This window comes from Pantherophis guttatus, chromosome 17 (genome assembly GCF_059756535.1).
Source record: "Pantherophis guttatus breed Tessera chromosome 17, ASM5975653v1, whole genome shotgun sequence".
Classification (NCBI taxonomy): domain Eukaryota; kingdom Metazoa; phylum Chordata; class Lepidosauria; order Squamata; family Colubridae; genus Pantherophis; species Pantherophis guttatus.
In genome coordinates, this window is record NC_142079.1 from 12,896,162 (window position 1) to 12,914,273 (window position 18,112).

At 45.0% G+C, this 18,112-nt stretch overlaps 1 protein-coding gene across 1 annotated transcript in view; it reads right to left on the minus strand.

Annotated features, from left to right (window-relative positions):
- TMEM132C (transmembrane protein 132C) overlaps positions 1 to 18,112 on the minus strand; it is a 177,974-nt gene that overhangs the window by 91,025 nt on the left and 68,837 nt on the right. Inside the window, exon 2 of the mRNA XM_034435234.3 lies at positions 16,810 to 17,698. Within this exon, the coding sequence (XP_034291125.2) occupies positions 16,810 to 17,698 (889 nt within the window). The remainder of the gene's footprint in view (positions 1 to 16,809; positions 17,699 to 18,112) is intronic.

Here is an 18,112-nt window from a genome sequence, read left to right on the forward strand (position 1 = left end):
GTGGAACAGCTTGCCTCCAGAAGTTGTAAATGCTCCAACACTGGATGTTTATAAGAAGAGATTGAACAACCATCTGTAAGAAATGGTGTAGGGTCTCCTGCTTGGGTGTGTGTGGGGGTCTTTGAACTACATGACCTACAAGGTCCCTTCCAACTCTGTTAATCTGAATCTATCTAAAATGATCAAAGGCCTGGAGACTAAAACATACAATGAATGGTTGCAGGAACTGGGCCTGGCTAGTCTAGTGAAGAGAAGGACCAGGGGAGACATGAGAGCAGTCTTCCAATATTGGAGGGGCTGCCACAGAGAGGAGGAAGGGGGTCAAGCTATTTTCCAAAGCACCGGAAGGCCAGACAAGGAATAATGGATGGAAACCAATCAAGGAGAGATTCAACCTAGAAATAAGGAGGAATTTTCGGATAGTAAGAACAATCAACCCATGGAACAGAAGTTGCCTTTGGAAGTTGTGGGAGCTTCATCACTGGAGGCTTTCAAGAAGAGACTGGATTGCCATCTGTCAGAAATGGTGTAGGTGGTTTGGACTAGATGACCTCGAAGGTCCCTTCCAATTCTGTTAATCTTAAAAAAACCACAACCCTGTTCAAACAGGAGACCCTCCACCATTTCAGACAGATAGTTGTCCAATCTCTTCTTAAAAACCTCCAGTGTTGGAGCACCCACAACTTCTGGAGGCAAGTCCAGAATGCTTCAGGTATCACTGAGCAGAAATTGAGAAATTGACTACATGTCATTGACTACAATGGGAATTTGATGACAGTCCCTGTAGCTTTGTCTGATTTGTAGGGCGTTGCCAAACGAAGCTTTCCGAATGGGTAAAGTCAACCCATTAGATACATATACCCCAATAAAGATAGGAGGGTGTGTTAGTCTGTGCATTGCGTTGTGTTGCATTCTGTTGTCTGAATTGTTAATGCAATGCAGAAAGCTCGTCTTCCAATACGGCAGCTTTAGAAAAAGCACCGAGGTTAATCAAATGACACCGCTTTGAAGTTTTTTAGCATTTCCCAGTTACCCAGTTTTCTCCTGCTGCACCGATTCTATCCAGCTGGCCTGCTCAAGGAGGTCACAGGTATAATTCAGAAATTCACAATAATAACCCATAAGGGAGTGCAGTCCCTGAAAGGGATTGTAATTTCCTTTACTCGGATGTTAGAATTTTCTCTCCTTCTATCAGCATCACTTTCAGGCCAGTCTAATTACCATCACAAACACCGAAAGTGCTGCTTGTGATTCAGTTCCTTCTCTCTCCCTTTCTCGCCAAACAGAAAGTGCTTGAATTTCAAGCGTGGTGCTCAGTCAATTAACTTCCCAGACCTTACAAGGTAGCTAACACCAAGAGCAGGGTGGGCTTCAAGAGACACACCCTCAACTCCATTGAGACCTGCCACTCATCCGAGCTGGGCAGAAAATGGTCTAAATCAGTTCGGAGTCCAGAATGGTCGTCACGGTGGAAAGGAGCACGCAACGTTTTTTAAGATACCGTAGGCCTAAATTGAAAAAAAGAAAAAACTGAGAAGCAAGGATTGGGAACATAAGTGGTCTTAACTTGGCCAAGTGTGGGTTAAAGATGTGGAAGAGGAGGGGGGAGGAGGAGGAGGAGGAGGAGGAGGAGGAGGAGGAGAACAACAACAACAAGAAGAAGAAGAAGGAGAGGGAGAAGGAGAAGGAGAAGAAGGAAAAGGAGGAGGAGGAGGAGGAGGAGAAGGAGGAGGAGAGGGAGAGGGAGAAAGAGGAGGAGGAAGAGAAAGAGAAAAAGGAGAGGGAGGAGAGGGAGGAGGAGGAGAAGAAGAAGGAGAAGAAGGAAAAGAAGGAGAAGAAGGAGGAGGAGGAAGAAAAGGAGGAGGAGAAGAAGAGGAAGAGGAAGAAGGAGAGGAAGAAGGAGAAGGAGAAGAAGGAGAAAGGAGAGGGAGGAGAGGGAGGAGGAGGAGAAGGAGAAGGAGAAGGAGGAAGAGGAGGAGGAGGAGGAGGAGAAGGAGGAAAAGGAGGAGGAGGAGAGGGAGGAGGAGGAGAAGAACAAGGAGAGAAGGAGAAGGAGGAGGAGGAGGAGGAGGAGGAGGAGGAGGAGGAGGAGGAGGAGGAGGAGGAGGAGGAGGAGGAGGAGGAGGAGGAGGAGACATCCCGGCTCCAAACAAATCTAAGTTTATCACTTTCATGGTCCATCCTTCCTAAAGAGAGAAGAGGCCTAAAGGAAGTCATTGGTGAAATGGTTAGACATTCCCTCACCCATGTGATCTTTGATCTTCCTGGGAACAACTGGCACAATTTGACCACTCCCTGCAAAGCTCACTTCTTTTACTACCATGCTATGCATGGAGAATCTTCCAAGGTTCTGACTTCTAGCCATGAGAGAAGGTCCCATCCACCTCCGTAAACCAGCTGCCATAGAGGCAGCCAATTAAGAATGCCAATAAAAATAATGAAAGGAAAACCTCGGTCATGTTTATTCATTATGAGGAGAACATTGACAATAACAAAAATTCAACTCTCCTTATCAGCTGTTGATTAAACTGATGCAATGATTACTAATCACGGAGTTTCACCCCGGGCTATAATTAAGTGTCAACCACTTAATGAGGATTTCTATTTTTTGCTTTGATTAAACACACCGGCACTGGACAGTTTGATGATAAAGATGTGCAGTGCGTTTGTGCGTGTGTCTGCACGCACACACACACACACGTGTGTAATTGCTTGGTATTTGTACTCATCATATTATCAAGAAGAGCTTGCAGAATTATTGCCACCTATATAATGTGTCTTTGCATCTCACTCTCTCTCTCTCTCCCTCCCTCTCTCTTCTATCCCTCTCTCTATCAATCATCCATCCACCTACCCACCCATCTATCTCTACCAATCTATCAATCATTTATCTATCTTTATGATTCTATCTATCTATCTATCTATCTATCTATCTATCTATCTATCTATCTATCTGATTCTATGATTCGATCTATCTCTATCTCAATCATTTATCCATCTTTATGTTCTATCTATCTATCTATCTATCTATCTATCTATCTATCTATCTATCTATCTATCTGATTCTATGATTCGATTTATCTCTATCTCAATCATTTATCATCTATCTAGTAATTTATCTATCTTTATGATTCTATGATTCTCTCTCTCTCACTCTATCTATCTATCTACCTGATTCTATGATTCTATTTCTATCTCAATCATTTATCATCTACCAATCATTTATCTATCTTTATGATTCTATCTATCTATCTATCTATCTATCTATCTATCTATCTATCTATCTATCTATCTATCTATCTCTATGATTCTATGATTCTATGATTCTATGATTCTATGATTCTATAATTCTATCTCTATCATTTATCATCTATCTACCAATCATTTATCTATGATTCTATGATTCTATGATTCTTTCCTTCTATCTATCTATCTGATTCTATGATTCTATTTCAATCATTTATCATCTATCTACCAATCATTTATTTATCTTTATGATTCTATGATTCTATGATTCTATCTATCTATCTATCTATCTATCTATCTATCTATCTATCTATCATCTATTGATCCATCCATCTTTCCCATCTCTCCACCATCCATCCATCCATCCATCCATCCAATGTATATTGTTGCCCATCTCAGTTGAGATCTCTGGGCAGCTTATAACAAAGTGATTAAAAGCAATACACGTTTTTTTTTTTAAAGAAAAACAGCAATCATTATTCAAAAAATTAACAAATCACAAGGGATAAGAGGGAATGGATGCTAACAGCAATAATGAAGCCATCTCAAGATCTCCCTGGTCCCCTTCTTGGGCCTGATGAGATAACCAGCTCTTGAGGGACTTCCAGAAACTCAACAAGGATGGAGCTCATCTTACTTTGGGTGGGAGAATCCTCCATAAGGAGGACGTGCCGAAGAGAAGACCTTCCTCCTGGGAAATTCTTTGCTAGCCCCTCTAAAAATGGAGACCAACCCAATCTTTCATTGACAGTTCTTGGAGACCCTTTGTTGATGTGCTCATATCAAAACCAGTGCCTTTTTATATATACATATATATTGTGCATTTCCCAAAAGACACTGCTTCTGTTTTTCCAATATTTCTGCATTAGGAAGACTGGCAGCTGACTGAGAAGAGAGAATTAATTTCTTCCACAGCGCCGCAATGCCCATATTTTCAAAGACGAGCTTTGTTGTCCAAACACAGACGTATTTACTAATAAAATATCATCTTCCGCTCTGAGTGCTGAATTCACTTTTGCTAGGAATGCTTTCAGGGCCCCCCGAGCATAGTAAACTGACCATGGCATCTTTTATTTATATTTACATTATCTTAACATTCTCAGAGGCCTTGTTGAACCAAGAACCAAGAAGAATCAGGTCAAGGATTTCATATTTTATCAAGCCTACAAATAAACGTTGAAAGAGGTTGGGCATCGGACACTGATGTCACTTCACATCTCCTCTGTTTTCCAGCATTTTTTGGTTTGTCCTCTTGCCTTTTGAGTTCTCCACCAACTTGATAGTCTTTGGAAGACATTGCCCCTTATTGCATCTGGGATCTATTCCAGGGGTGAAATCCAGCAGGTTCTGACAGGTTCTGGAGAACTGGTAGCGGAAATTTTGAATAGTTCGGAGAACCGGCAAATACCACCTCTGGCTGGCCCCAGAGTGGAGTGGGAATGGAGATTTTGCAGCATCTTTCCCCCAGCAGTGGAGTGGGAATGGAGATTTTTGCAATATCCTTCCCCCAGGAGTGGGGAGGGAATGGGGATTTTGCAGTATCCTTCCCTTGGAGTGGGGAGGGAATGGACATTTTGCAGTATCCTTCTCTTGGAGTGGGGTGGGAGAGGAGATTTTGCAATATCCTTCCCCCAGGAGTGCAGTGGGAATGGAGATTTTGCAGTATCCTTCCCCTAGGAGTGGGGAGGGAATGGGGATTTTGCAGTATCCTTCCCCTGGAATGGGGAGGGAATGGACATTTTGCAGTATCCTTCTCCTAGAGTGGGGTGGGAAAGGAGATTTTGCAATATCCTTCCCCCAGGAGTGGGGTGGGAATGGGGATTTTGCAGTATCCTTCTCCTGCAGTAGGGTGGGAAAGGAGATTTTGCAATATCCTTCCCCCAGGAGTGGGGAGGGAATGGGGATTTTGCAGTATCCTTCTCCTGGGCTGGGGTGGGAATGGAGATTTTGAAGTATCCTTCCCCTGCCACGCCCACCAAGCCACGCCCACCAAGCCACACCATGCCAATAAAGCCACGCCCACAGAACCAGCAATAAAAAAAAATGGATTTTACCACTGATCCATTCCCAGAGATGACTTTTGAGTCATCTCTGTCATGTCAGAAGATACGTTGGTAGATGTGGAAGTGATCAGAATCCCTCTTTATATTGGAAGATAAACATACGTTCAACATTGTAAGTAATGGTTTTATTTATTTATTTATTAAATTTTTATACCGCCCTTCTCCTGAAGGACTCAGGGCGATGTACAGCCATATCAAAACAAACATATAACCATAAAATTTAAAAACAATTTAAAATATATAAAAATTTGGCCCTTATGTTAAAAAGTACAGACCCCCAATTAAAATTCATTTTCTAAGCCAGCCCGGCCTGTTGGAACAAAAGAGTCTTAAGGGCACGGCGAAAGGTACGTAAGTTGGGGATCATGCAGATCTCCGGGGGCAGTTCATTCCAGAGGGCAGGTGCCCCCACAGAGAAGGCTCTCCCCCTGGGGGTCGCCAGTCAACATTGTTTGGCCAACGGCACCCTGAGGAGTCCCCCTCTGTGGGAGCGTATTGGCCGGTGGGAGGCTATCGGTGGCAGAAGGCGATCTCGTACATACCCAGGTCCTAAGCCATGGAGCACTTTAAAGATGGTGACCAACACCTTGAATCGCACCCGGAAGACCACTGGGAGCCAGTGCAGCTTGTGCAGGAGGGGTGTCACATGGGTGCGACGTGTCGCCCCCATAATCACCCACGCGGCCGCATTCTGGACCAGTTGGAGCCTCCAAGTGCTCTTCAAGAGGAGCCCCATGTAGAGAGCATTACAGTAGTCCAGATGGGACGGGATGAGGGTGTGAGTGACCGTGCGCAAGGCGTCCCGGTCCAGAAAGGGACGCAACTGGCGATTCAGGCAAACCTGATAAAAAGCTCCCCTGGCCACAGTCATCATATGGTCTTCTAAAGACAGCCGTGCATCCAGGAGAAAACCCAAGTTGCGAACGCTCTCTGAGAGGGCCAAGATCTTGCCCCCAATAGTCAGCGATGGAGCTAGCTGGCTATATCGGGATGCCGGAAACCACAGCCACTCGGTCTTGGAAGCGTTGAGTCTGAGCTTATTTTTCCCCATCCAGATCTTCACAGCCTCCAGGCACCCGGACATCACATCAAGGGCATCATTGGGGTGGTCCGGGGTGGAAATGTACAGCTGAATATCATCAGCGTACTGATGGAACTTCACCCCAAAACCACGGATGATCTCACCCAGTGGCTTCACATAAATGTTGAACAGAAGGGGCCAGAGGACCGACCCTTGTGGCACCCCACAAACAAGGCGCCTCGAGGTCGACCTCTGTCCCCCTGCCAACACAAACTGCGTACGATCAGAGAGGAAGGAGGAAAACCACCGTAACACGGTGCCCCCCACTCCCAACCCCTCCAATCGGCACAGCATGATACCATGGTCGATGGTATCAAAAGCCGCTGTGAGGTCTAATAGGACCAGGACAGAGGAACAACCCCTGTCCCGAGCCCTCCAGAGGTCATCAACCAATGCGCCCAATGCTGTTTCCGTGCTGTACCCCTGCCTGAAGCCTGACTGGTACAGTTAAAAGAGACAGGAAGAATTTTATGTTGCTAACAGCTTGTTTCAAAATTTGATGGGTCAACGTGACCTAACCAATCTCATTAATCATCATCATCTCCTTTTTAACGATCCCATAACATCCTTGCAGGGTGGAGTCTGGTCAACTGAATGGAGCTAGTAGAGTGTTTTCAGCTTTTCCAGAGCGCAGCCCCGACAAGTGCGTGTGTGTGCGCATGACATTTCCGGACAACCTTTTTGGCACTCGGTGTCGAAAAGGTTCGCCATCACTGGCATAAGGTTACCTGCCTAAGCAGGTGGTTGGACTAGAAGATCTCTAAGGTCCCTTCCAACTCTCTTATTCTATATAAGGATTCCTGTCTGGGACCTGGGCATGGAGTTGGACTAGAACTCCTCTCAGGTCTCTTCCAGGCCTAGGATTCTATGATTCTTTGCCTCTGGTCACCATATACAAAGCACATCATGATTTCCTTGCCAAGTTCATCTTCTCTAAAGCACTTGACTTTTTGCTCCTTTCCAGACACACTGGGAACTCCATGGAACTTTACTTTTTTTTTATTTTTTTTAATGCATTAAAGCTTCTTGGCTGACCTCTCCTGTTACTTTGCAGAAACGTGATGGATGGCTGAAAGAAGACACATAAAAGCGAGAGTTTATTAGCGGGTCTGTGTATGTGAACATCCAACTCCTGCAAACCATATGTCCCCCTAATCTGTCCAAGCGTTGCCTGGAGAAGCACATTTTGATCCAGGCTCATTTTTATGATCTCTGAAGACCCCATAAATATTTCCTTAACACAGGGAGGCCTCGCTGTGTAGGATTAATGGCACCATTGTTGCAAAGGGATGCGGGAGCATTGCCAAGCCTTACACTGTGGCATATCGCCCTTTAATAAACCCAGCTATGTGCAGTTTCTTTCTAAGACTTGGCTGGAACTAGGTACAGTAACTTAGAGAGGGGAACAGACAAAGGTGCCCACAGATGCGGTTAAAAATATTCTAGGTGGAAACCATGGTGGTGTGCAAAAAATGGACTGTTTTTCTTATGTATGGGGGAACCGCTAGCCAGGCTGGAGGTCGGCTAGTGGTAGGAGGGAGTCAAACAGGGACCTAGCTTGGAATCCTTACACAGCCACAAATGTCAGAATCTTGACTTCCCCCAAGATCCATGAAGCTTTAGCTGATCATTCCTGGGGGAAGGCAAGCAATCTGGAAAGATTCTTGCAACGTAGCTGATAGATAATCACATCACTGACTTTTGTTATTCGCAAGTCCAGTGGTGAAATCTAAACCGGTTTACTAACGGTTCGCTGGCTGCACATGCACAGTGCACACTAAACGTGAGCTGTGCGCCTGCATGCGCAGTGCGCACCAAATGTGAGCTGCACACACGCACGCGCAGTGCGCACCAAAAGGAGGCTTGGGTAAGTAAGTAGAACAGCGTGGGGGGGGATGTACGATCAGCTGTGGCACATGTGGGAATCTTTTTAAAAACTTTTTAAAAGCATTTTTTTACTACCTATTCGCCCGAATAGGTAGTAAAAAATGCATTTAAAAGGTAAAAAAGGCTACGACGATCACCCGCCACAGCTGTGATCGTCAGAGCCTTCTTTTTTTTTTAACTTTTTAAAGCATTTTTAACTACTGGTTCTAGAGAACAGGGCATGGATATGTGTGACATGCCCCCCATGGCCTGTTTTCACTCCCAGGAGGCTTCAGGGAGACCTACTAGGCCCAAAATGGGGGGCAGGGGTGGCGGCATGTCCCCCCACCCCCCTGGCCCATTTTTGCTCCCAAGGCTGCAGGAGGCTGATTGCTGCCTGTCACACTCCCTGGCCACGCCCACCAAGCCACGCCCACAGAACCGGTAGTCAAAAAATTTGAATCCCATCACTGGCGTCTATCTATTTGGAGCTCTGGAAAAGCACGAATCCATTGTGACTCATGAAAGAGACTTCTTTTGATTAGTTTGAGTTGCACCTAGAAAAAAACACCAGAAACCTTACCAGTTCACAGGAAACCATACAAGCAAAGTTGAACGACAATTTTTATTTTTTGGATTCTTGTTTTTAAACATTTCATCCACGGTAGGGATGAAAAACTGTCTCTTGTTTCCTCACTCGGACCCATCAAAACAGGACATGAAATAATAAAGAGAGGAAGATCCGGAGTGTTGCGAGATCTTTTTTTTTTTAGTTTTGAAAGCTGAACAGAATCACTTTTGCGCGGTTTCACTTTGAACTGGGAGGCCTTAAGAGCCATCCTGGGAAAACACACACAGACAAAAAGAGGGAAAAAAAAAACTGGGGATGGGGAGAGGAGCAATCCTTTCAGTCCTTCCCTTCTGAAGACCTGTATGTGTTTCAACCATGGATGTGAAAGTTGGGGGGAGAAAGAGATGAAAGGTATTCTACCTGCTGTTTCACACGAGGAGATGTTACATCTGAAATCAGGATTCTCAAATTCTCCCATCAAACAGAACCAACCAGCCAAAACCTTGCTCGAAAAACTTTCCCTATTTCCCCAGCGGAACGTCGATTTGAGAGTTGAGCCCTTTTGGAAGGTCTTTGAAGAACAACGTTTACAGTTTGATGTGTAGGACGGAAGAAAGAACATAAATAAAAATGGTGTCGGTCTCCAACGAGCAGTCAAACGATGCAGTGATTCCTGCAACGTCCACAGAACAGAACAGAATGTCAGGGTTCCGACGGATGCCCTTATTAAATCATGAGCCTCGAGCCAAGCTTCAAAAGAAATCTCGTTATTTATTAGGAGGTTCATGTCGGCACGTTCCAAATGAAGCCAACTCTGACCCCACGTAATTTATGACCCACGCTTGACCCTGTTTCCCCCTTCCCCCCAGGGTGTGTTATCAGTCACATTCGCCAACGGAGCAATTTAGCAGGTTGTAGAGATCACTCCCCTCCAGCAGCTGTGGGTAGCCCTGGGAGACAGCCTATGTCTGGAATGTGCTTTTGTTTTTGGCTGCCGTGCTGCTTCGCCATTTTTCCCATCCCCCTTGCCTATAGCAACTCGAGAGCAGGCCAGGGATGCTTTGCGAGTTGACACAGAATATAACAGAAAAACAGAGTTGGAAGGGACCTTGGAAGTTTTCTAGTCCAAGTGCCTGCTCAAGCAGGAAACCGTAGACTAGGCCATTTCAGACAAATGGGTGTCCAGTATCTTTCTAAAGACCTCCAATGATGGAGCACCCACAACTTCTTAAGGCAAGCTGTTCCATTGGTTAATTGTTTTAACTATCAGGGAATTTCTCCTTATTCTAGGTGGCTTCTCTCCTTGCTTAATTTCCACCATTGCTTTTTGTGTTTCTGGTGCTTTTCTACATATTCCAAACATTTTTAGACATAACCATCTCTGATGGAGCACACCCACAACTTCTGGAGGCAAGTTGTTCCACTGATTAATTGTTCTCACTGTCAGGAAATTCCTCCTTAGTTCCAAGTTGCTTCTCTCCTCGATGAGTTTCCATCCATTGTTTCTTGTCTGGCCTTAGGGTGCTTTGGAAAATAGGTTGACCCTCTCCTCTTTAGAATAGAATAGAATAACGGAGTTGGAAGGGACATTAGAGGTCTTCTAATCCAACCCCCTGCTTAGGTAGGAAACCCTACACCATTTCAGACAAATGGTTATCCAATCTCTTTTTAAAAACTTCCAGTTTTGGAGCATTCACAACTTCTGGAGGCAAGTTCTAACTTCTAACTGTCACGAAATTTCTCCTAGGTCGCTTCTCTCCTTGATTAGCTTCCATCCATTGCTTCTTTGTGGCAGAAAGGTAGTTGCTTGAAGGAACTGTAAGTTATAACTCAATATGTCAATATGGAGCACATGATGAAAGGAAACCATGTATGAGTATAATTCTCACGGACATATAATGTTCCTTATTATATACAGATAGCCCTCGATGTATGACCATTTAACTGAGGAGAAATTTCCTGACAGTTAGAACAATTAACCAGTGGAAAAACTTGCCTCCAGAAGTTGTAAATGCTCCAACACTGGAAGTTTTTAAGAAGAGATTGGACAACCATTTGTCTGAAGTGGTGTAGGGTTTCCTGTCTAGGCAGGAGGTTGGACTAGAAGACCTCCAAGGTCCCTTCCAACTCTGTTATTCTATCTTCTTCTATTTAGTGACAGTTCCAAGTTACAATGGTGTTGAATCAAATGACTTATGACTGGCTCCTTACACTAATGATTGCCACCGGATTCTCAGGATCACATGTTTCCAATGGCAACCAGCATGTATTTATTATGGTTTAGTGTCTCAGGGTTACGTGGTCAGCATTTGGATTTTCCTCCTGTGTAGAGGGACTTCAAGAGGGTTCAGATCAGGGTTCCTTGGTGCTCTCTGAGCTTGGCTGTTTTCTTGCAGATGTTTTGTTACATAAACTGGGTAACATCATCACTGCTAGTAAAACTGCTGATGCTACCTAGTTTGGTAATGAAATGTCTTCAGGAAACAACCAAGCTCAGAGAGTACCAAGGACCCCACAGTCAATTTCCTCCTCCTCTTCCTCCTCCTCCTCCTCTTCCTCCTCTCCACAAACCTCTCTCCTTTCTAATTCTGATTAGGTTACGTAGTTGGGTAATGAAATGTCTTCAAGAAAACAACGAAGCTCAGAAAGCACCAAGGACCACAGACAAAAACCTCCTCCTCCTCCTCCTCCTCCTCCTCCTCCTCCTCCTCCTCCTCCTCCTCCTCCTCCTCCTCCTCCTCCTCCTCCTCCTCCTCCTCCTCCTCCTCCTCTCCCTTCTAGTTCTGATTAGGTTATGTAGTTTGACAATGAAACATCTGCAAGAAAACAATGAAGCTCAGAGAAGACCAAAGACCCCTCATTTCAACCTTGAGCTATCAATATTCTCCTTTACGGGTTCAGATCAGTTACGCGAACATTTTTGTACAGTGTGACACCTGGGTGGGATAAAAGCTGACCCCACCAAACAAGATGGTGGTGGGTTATTGTGGAATCCACAAACTTATCCCAGACCACTAATTCATTGGTTACCATCTCCGGGAACATGTTTCATCTTGTTCAGCCTTGACATTTTCAACGTCATGGTCTCCTCTCAAATCCAGCTGCTCCGTCAATACTCATTAGCATCCCTGCCTTGATCTGCCTAATAGCTTCGCTAGCCACATTTAGCCTCTCTCACCCTGACAATCTGATGATTTAATATACCCCGGCTAATTATCTATTGTCTTGCAGTCAACTTGCCAGCTCCTGATGGGTAATTCAATTGTCCCTTTCAACAAAGCTGAACCTTTTCAAAGGATGCCCTCTCAAAGCAAGGGGCTGGGGAAGGAGAAGACCTCTGACTGCAATCGAAGAAACACCTGTAGATTTTTAATGGGCCAGAAGAACTCCATCCCTCCTTTTTATTTTGTGAATTTGGCCTACAAGGGATACCCTAAAATCTACCCCGCCTGCTAGTTTATGCATCAAGTTAATAGATGCATCTAGAACAGGGGTCAGCAACCTGCGGCTCTGGAGCCACATGTGGCTCTTTCACCCCTGTGCTGCGGCTCCCTGTCACTCAAAATATGCGTCACAACTGCCAATGTGTGACACCTGCTGGCACACAATTTATTGAGCTTTTCAATCCCCGGTAGGCCAACCATGGATAAATCCAAGAAAAGAAAAGTTTCAGAAGAAAACAAAACATTTAATTCAATTACCCAATAAGCTGACTTTGTATAAAAAAAGAACACCGCGTAGGGGCCCCCGAAAGCCCTACTAAGCAGGTATATACAAAAGTATGAAGGCTACTGCTTAACGCATTGTAAACCGCCCTGAGTCTCCAGAGAAGGGCGGCATATAAATTGAACCAATAAATAAATAAATAAATAAATAAACTATATATGCTAGTTTTGTGGCCGCTCAGGAAATAGTCAGGCACGGGAAGGGTTTTGTGGCTCCCGGTGTTTTCTTTTCTGTGGGAAATGGACCCAAATGGCTCTTTGAGTGTTTAAGGTTGCAGGCCCCTGACCTAGAATACTGATGCTTTGGATATGCAAGGGGATGTTTGCTCTTTGTAATTTCATGCAAAACAAAACATGGTGTGCTGCAGAGGTGGGCTTCAGCAGGTTCTGACCTTTTCTGGTGAACCGGTAGTGGAAATTTTGATTGGTTCGGAGAACCGGTAAATACCACCTCTGACTGATCCTGCCCCCATCCATTCTCTGCCTCCCGAGTCCCAGCTGATTGGGAGGAAATGGGGATTTTGCAGTAACCTTCCCCTGGAGTGGGGTGGGAATGGAGATTTTACAGTATCCTTCCCCTGCCATGCCCACCAAGCCACACCCACAGAACTGGTAATAAAAAAAAAATTTGAAACCCACCACTGGTGTGCTGTCTTCTCCAGACATGTTGGGGCAGTCAATCAAAGATCACTTGAGGATGGGAGGTACTTCTAATGTAATCTACCAGATCCCCTGCATGGATTGCCTCTGTGACTATTGTAGACAGGAAGGAAGCTAACAACCAGATTGCAAGAACACGTGAGCAGTCAGACGATGAGACCCAAACTCATTGCAATGATCAAGGATATACATTCAATTTTGCAGCTACTAAGATTGTTGGTCGAGCATGTACAAAAACAGCCAGGGAAATGATTGAAGCCTGGGAAACAAGCCCTTGGTCAGTAAACAGGAATGCTGATTTACCACCAGCTTATCCAATACTAAGGACTTGGACTTGGTAACACAAGGAAACAACAGCCAATGACGTTAGCCAGCCATCAGCACTCCAATCAACAACTAAAAAGCCACACACAACCAGGCACCACATAAATACTATGCATAGAATAGCCTGAAGCACACATTCTTGGTAAGAGAGAAGTTCTCTAAGGATGGGCTCCAGTACCAGTCTCAGAATCTTGGAGACCAAGTAAACGACTCATGCCTGAATTATGTAAGTCTGAACTAGTTGATTTTTTCCCCCTACAACAGATGAATCCATATATCATGTTGAGTCTTAATGTTCTGACATTATTTAGATACATTTAGCCAAGTTTAAGATACTGTACAAGAAATTAAAAGATGCTTGCTCCTGGGGAGGAAAGCCATGGCAAATCTAGACAGCATTCTAAAAAGCAGAGACATCACCCTGCCAACCAAAGTGCGTATAGTCAAAGCTATGGTTTTCCCAGTTGCAATGGATGGCTGTGGAAGTTGGACCATAAGAAAGGCTGAGTGCCAAAGAATTGAGGCCTTTTGAACTCTGGTGCTGGAGAAGACTCCTGCGAGTCCCTTGGACTGCAAGGCCATCTAACCAGTCAGTCCTAGAGGAGATCCACCCTGACTGCTCTTTAGAAGGCCAGATCCTGAAGAGGAAACTCAAATACTTTGGCCACCTAATGAGAAGGAAGGACTCACTGGAGAAGAGCCTAATGCTGGGAACAATGGAGGGCAAAAGAAGAAGGGGACGGCAGAAAACGAGGTGGCTGGATGGAATCACTGAAGCAATAGGGGTGAGCTTAAATGGACTCCGGGGGATGGTAGAGGACAGGAAGGCCCGGAGAAACGTTGTCCATGGGGTCACAATGGGTCGGACATGACTTTGCAACCAACAATAACAACTACAAAAGACACTGTAGCGTTTATTGAGAACACCAGATATAGTTTACCTCTTGTTAGCTTTAATTTCCCTTCTACTGAACTATTGTTCAGTAGAAGCAAGCAGTAGTAGCAAGCAGGGGGAGATTATTTCCTTTTGAATGCATGTTTATAGGATTTAAATTTACATGAATGTTTTTGAGTTCTTTAGCACAAAATTCCTGTTTCCAGTTAGGGCTCCAGCACCAAAAGCTAAACCTTTGCTTTCATTCGTCAATGGAACGTCTCTTTTTCCTTACATTGGATTCAAGTTGTCAGATGTTGGAGACATCTTTACACCTTGAGAAGTCTGTTAAGAGTTATTCTTTCAGGAACTCCGCCAAAAAAAAAAAAAAAAATCCCAGCCTCCAAACCATTGGGATAGTCCAAAGCAATAATGGGATTCAGCCGGTTCAGGCGGTTCAGGCGAATCCCACTATTGGCTCCCAGGAGGCTGCAGGGAGGCCTACTAGGCCCAAAATGGGGCACAGGGTGTGTGTGGCGTGCCCCCTCCCCCCGTGGACTGTTTTTCCTCCCAGGGCCTGTCACGCCCCCTGACCACGCCCACCATGGCCACACCCACCCAGCCAGTCATTAGGGCAGAGAACCGGTTGTTAAATTATTTGAATCCCACCATTGGTCCAAAGAGATACTTTGATGATTGCATCCAACAATTCTAGGTTCAGTGTTTCACAATGCTTTTCTTTTATGCTGAATAGGAACGTTTGAGTAATGAAGACTCCGCACAATGTAAGAAGATTTCCATCAATTTTTTCCAGCTTGGGTGATCACAACCCAGATATATGAGATCTCTGGGTAATAAATGACCATAGGGCCATGATATAAATCTTCTTTTGTTCAAAAAGGAGAAATGTAAAGCAAATATCCCATAATGTAGTTTTATCATTAGCTATAAATAAGAAGAGAGAGATGCCTGCCGTTTCACTACATTTCCAAGGAAGGTTGGATACACGCTGGAAAAGACATAGTTGGAAACTCATAGTGCGTGTCAACTCACCCAAAGATGCTTGAACCCTGCTAAGATCTTTGCAGATTCAAACCTGGAAGCCTCAAAGTTAAGCCTTCCTGTTGTGGCTCTGTTGCCTGAGCCTGGGCTATCGACAGATGCAGACTCTGAGAGTGAGGAAGAGGAGTTGGCAAGGCCTCCCTCTCCAGGACCCTCCTCTCTGGCAATGCTTCTGGAGGACACCGAAGGCCAAAAGATAGGCTCAGAGCCAAGCACGTCCCCGCAGCCACAGGTGGACAGCGACGAAGAAGATAAGTGCTGGCTGGACCCTCGCCAGAGGCGCAGGGAGAAGCGTGCGCAGCAGAGGGGAAGGCGTGCCAGAGATTAGCTGGAGTCACTGGACCACACCCCACAGGGTATAAATGTGGGTGTGGTAGCCGGTTCAGTTTGTGACGAGCAAAAACTAGAAATAATCCATGATCTCTGCGTTACTGGACTTTGCCTGCTTTATCGGACTGCATTTGGATTAATCCTTGTATTGTTGAAAACTCTGCCTGTTTTATCGGAATGCTGGCAGTCTAATCTTTGTTTTGTGTGAGTAAAGTCTGAATTGGCAGCTAGCCACTGGGTTGCTGCCAGCTTTATCTTCAAAGAGTTTTGTTGTGTGGCTTATTAACTCTGGGCCATCTGTGGGGGTGCGTGAGTGGAATGGGGATAGAACACTTCCCAACCCAGTGTCCACCCCAGTCTGATTCAGAGCAGGGGTATCAAACTCAAGGCCCCAGGATGGGCCAGATCCATCCTGGAAACAGCAAAGGATTGGCCCACGGTGCCTCTGCCAGTGAAAATGGAGCTCAGTAGGGCTGCATGTGGCCTTCCTACGCTCTGTTTTTGCTGGCAGAGGGTTGCAGGAAGCTGTCACAGCCAAAAATGGAGCTCAGGAGCTTATTTTCTCTGGTAGAGCACTCGGGCCACCATAGGTGCCCCTGACATGAGTGACATCAAGCTGGCCACACCCCACCCTGGCCACGCCCTCTCTGCCCCTCCCACAAGGCTTAAAAGAGGAGCAAAGACACATGGGCCCTTTGCAGGAAAGCAACATTGTTAATTCTGTTCCCAATCAGCATCTCTGTTTGATTCTGGACTCCGTGTGGCTTTGCCAAGTAGGTCTTTGGCAGAGTGTCAAGGGAGATAAAGGTTGGTGATTATCCCGAAGGACTTCTCCCAAAGGACTTTTGGCAACTAATTGAGACTCAGCTGTGAATGAACGTAATTCACAACTGTTGCAATAAAAGAGTTTTTTGGGATTACTCGTGTGTTTTAATGACTCAGGAAGCCCAGGTCACAACAGAGACAATGAGAGAACACAAGTCAACGGATCAAGAAAGCATGCGTACCTGAGAATAAATTGATCCACCGTGATATTGTTGGTAACTGTCACAGAAGCACTCACGACTTCTCCCTGTTTGACGGGCTTCAACGGCAGCTGGATGACAATGTTGCTGTCCAACCACAACTCAGTCAACTGAGAACTCTCCGGTGCCTGGTGGAGACTGATAGACCCAATGCGTTGTAAGTGGGACATCCTTTCCCCTGCCCCTTCTTTTCCTGGACGGATTGCATTACCCTTCCGTAGGTCTTCAGTAATACACTCCCCATTTTCACCTCCAGGGTGGATCGCGTAATAAAGCTCTACCGAGATCCCATCAGACCGGTCGGCCATTTTCTTACGGCCGGTGACAACTGTGGGTGGGTTAAACCAGGTTGGCTGAAGATCTAAACTAGCCACGCATAATCCCAGGTCTCCTTTCAGTCTGCAGCTACCCCGGACTCCCAACGTTTCCCAAAAGGCAAAAACATGCATGCAAGGAAGCTGTTCAGACATGCTGTAGTCATCCCAATCTCTCCCCACAATGTAGAAGAGAATCTGGACTTTGGGCTTCGTCAAGTAGATCTTTTCACTCATGATATAGGTTTTCAGCTTCCAGTTGAATGTAAACTTGTTGGTGGACCCAAAAGAACTGGAAGTCAACAGCAGATCCTGAGGGACATCATGTTCCACCAAGAACGGTCCATAGCTAACGCTGACGATGGGCCTCTTCTTAGTTTTGTATGTAAAGAAAGTTTCCACGCGAGATTGCAAACTTGAGTTTTTTATAAATTCACGGTTGGCTTCTCGAAGGAAAAATGAGGACTCGGTGCCAGAGATCTGATATTTTACAGGTAGATATGCTGATAAAGATGAAAATTTCTGGACATTGTCCAAGGCAACACGTCCCATGGCCACTATTATAGGAAAAAAAAAAAGAGGGGGGGGGGGGAAAAACCAGAATTAAACATTTAATTTGTTAGGTGCCAAATAGAAATAACTTAATCGGAGATACATACTGATACGAGGTTGAGACCTATCACATTATTTTTATTAAATTTGATTTACAGTCTTAGACCAAAGACCAGAACAAATAAAAGCATTCAGTATATATACACTTAAAAATTCTAGTATAAAATAATAAATAACAACTAAAATCTATAATAAAATCCAGTGTCAATTATACACGGTCTGACTATACAAAAGTTGCAATCCCTAAACTGAGTGGCCCGTTATAGATTCCTATCACATTGTCTTTTCAGCTTAACAAGAGGTGCTGCTGTGAACTATAAATTAACAATGGCAACCTCTGATAAAGAAAACTTATATAA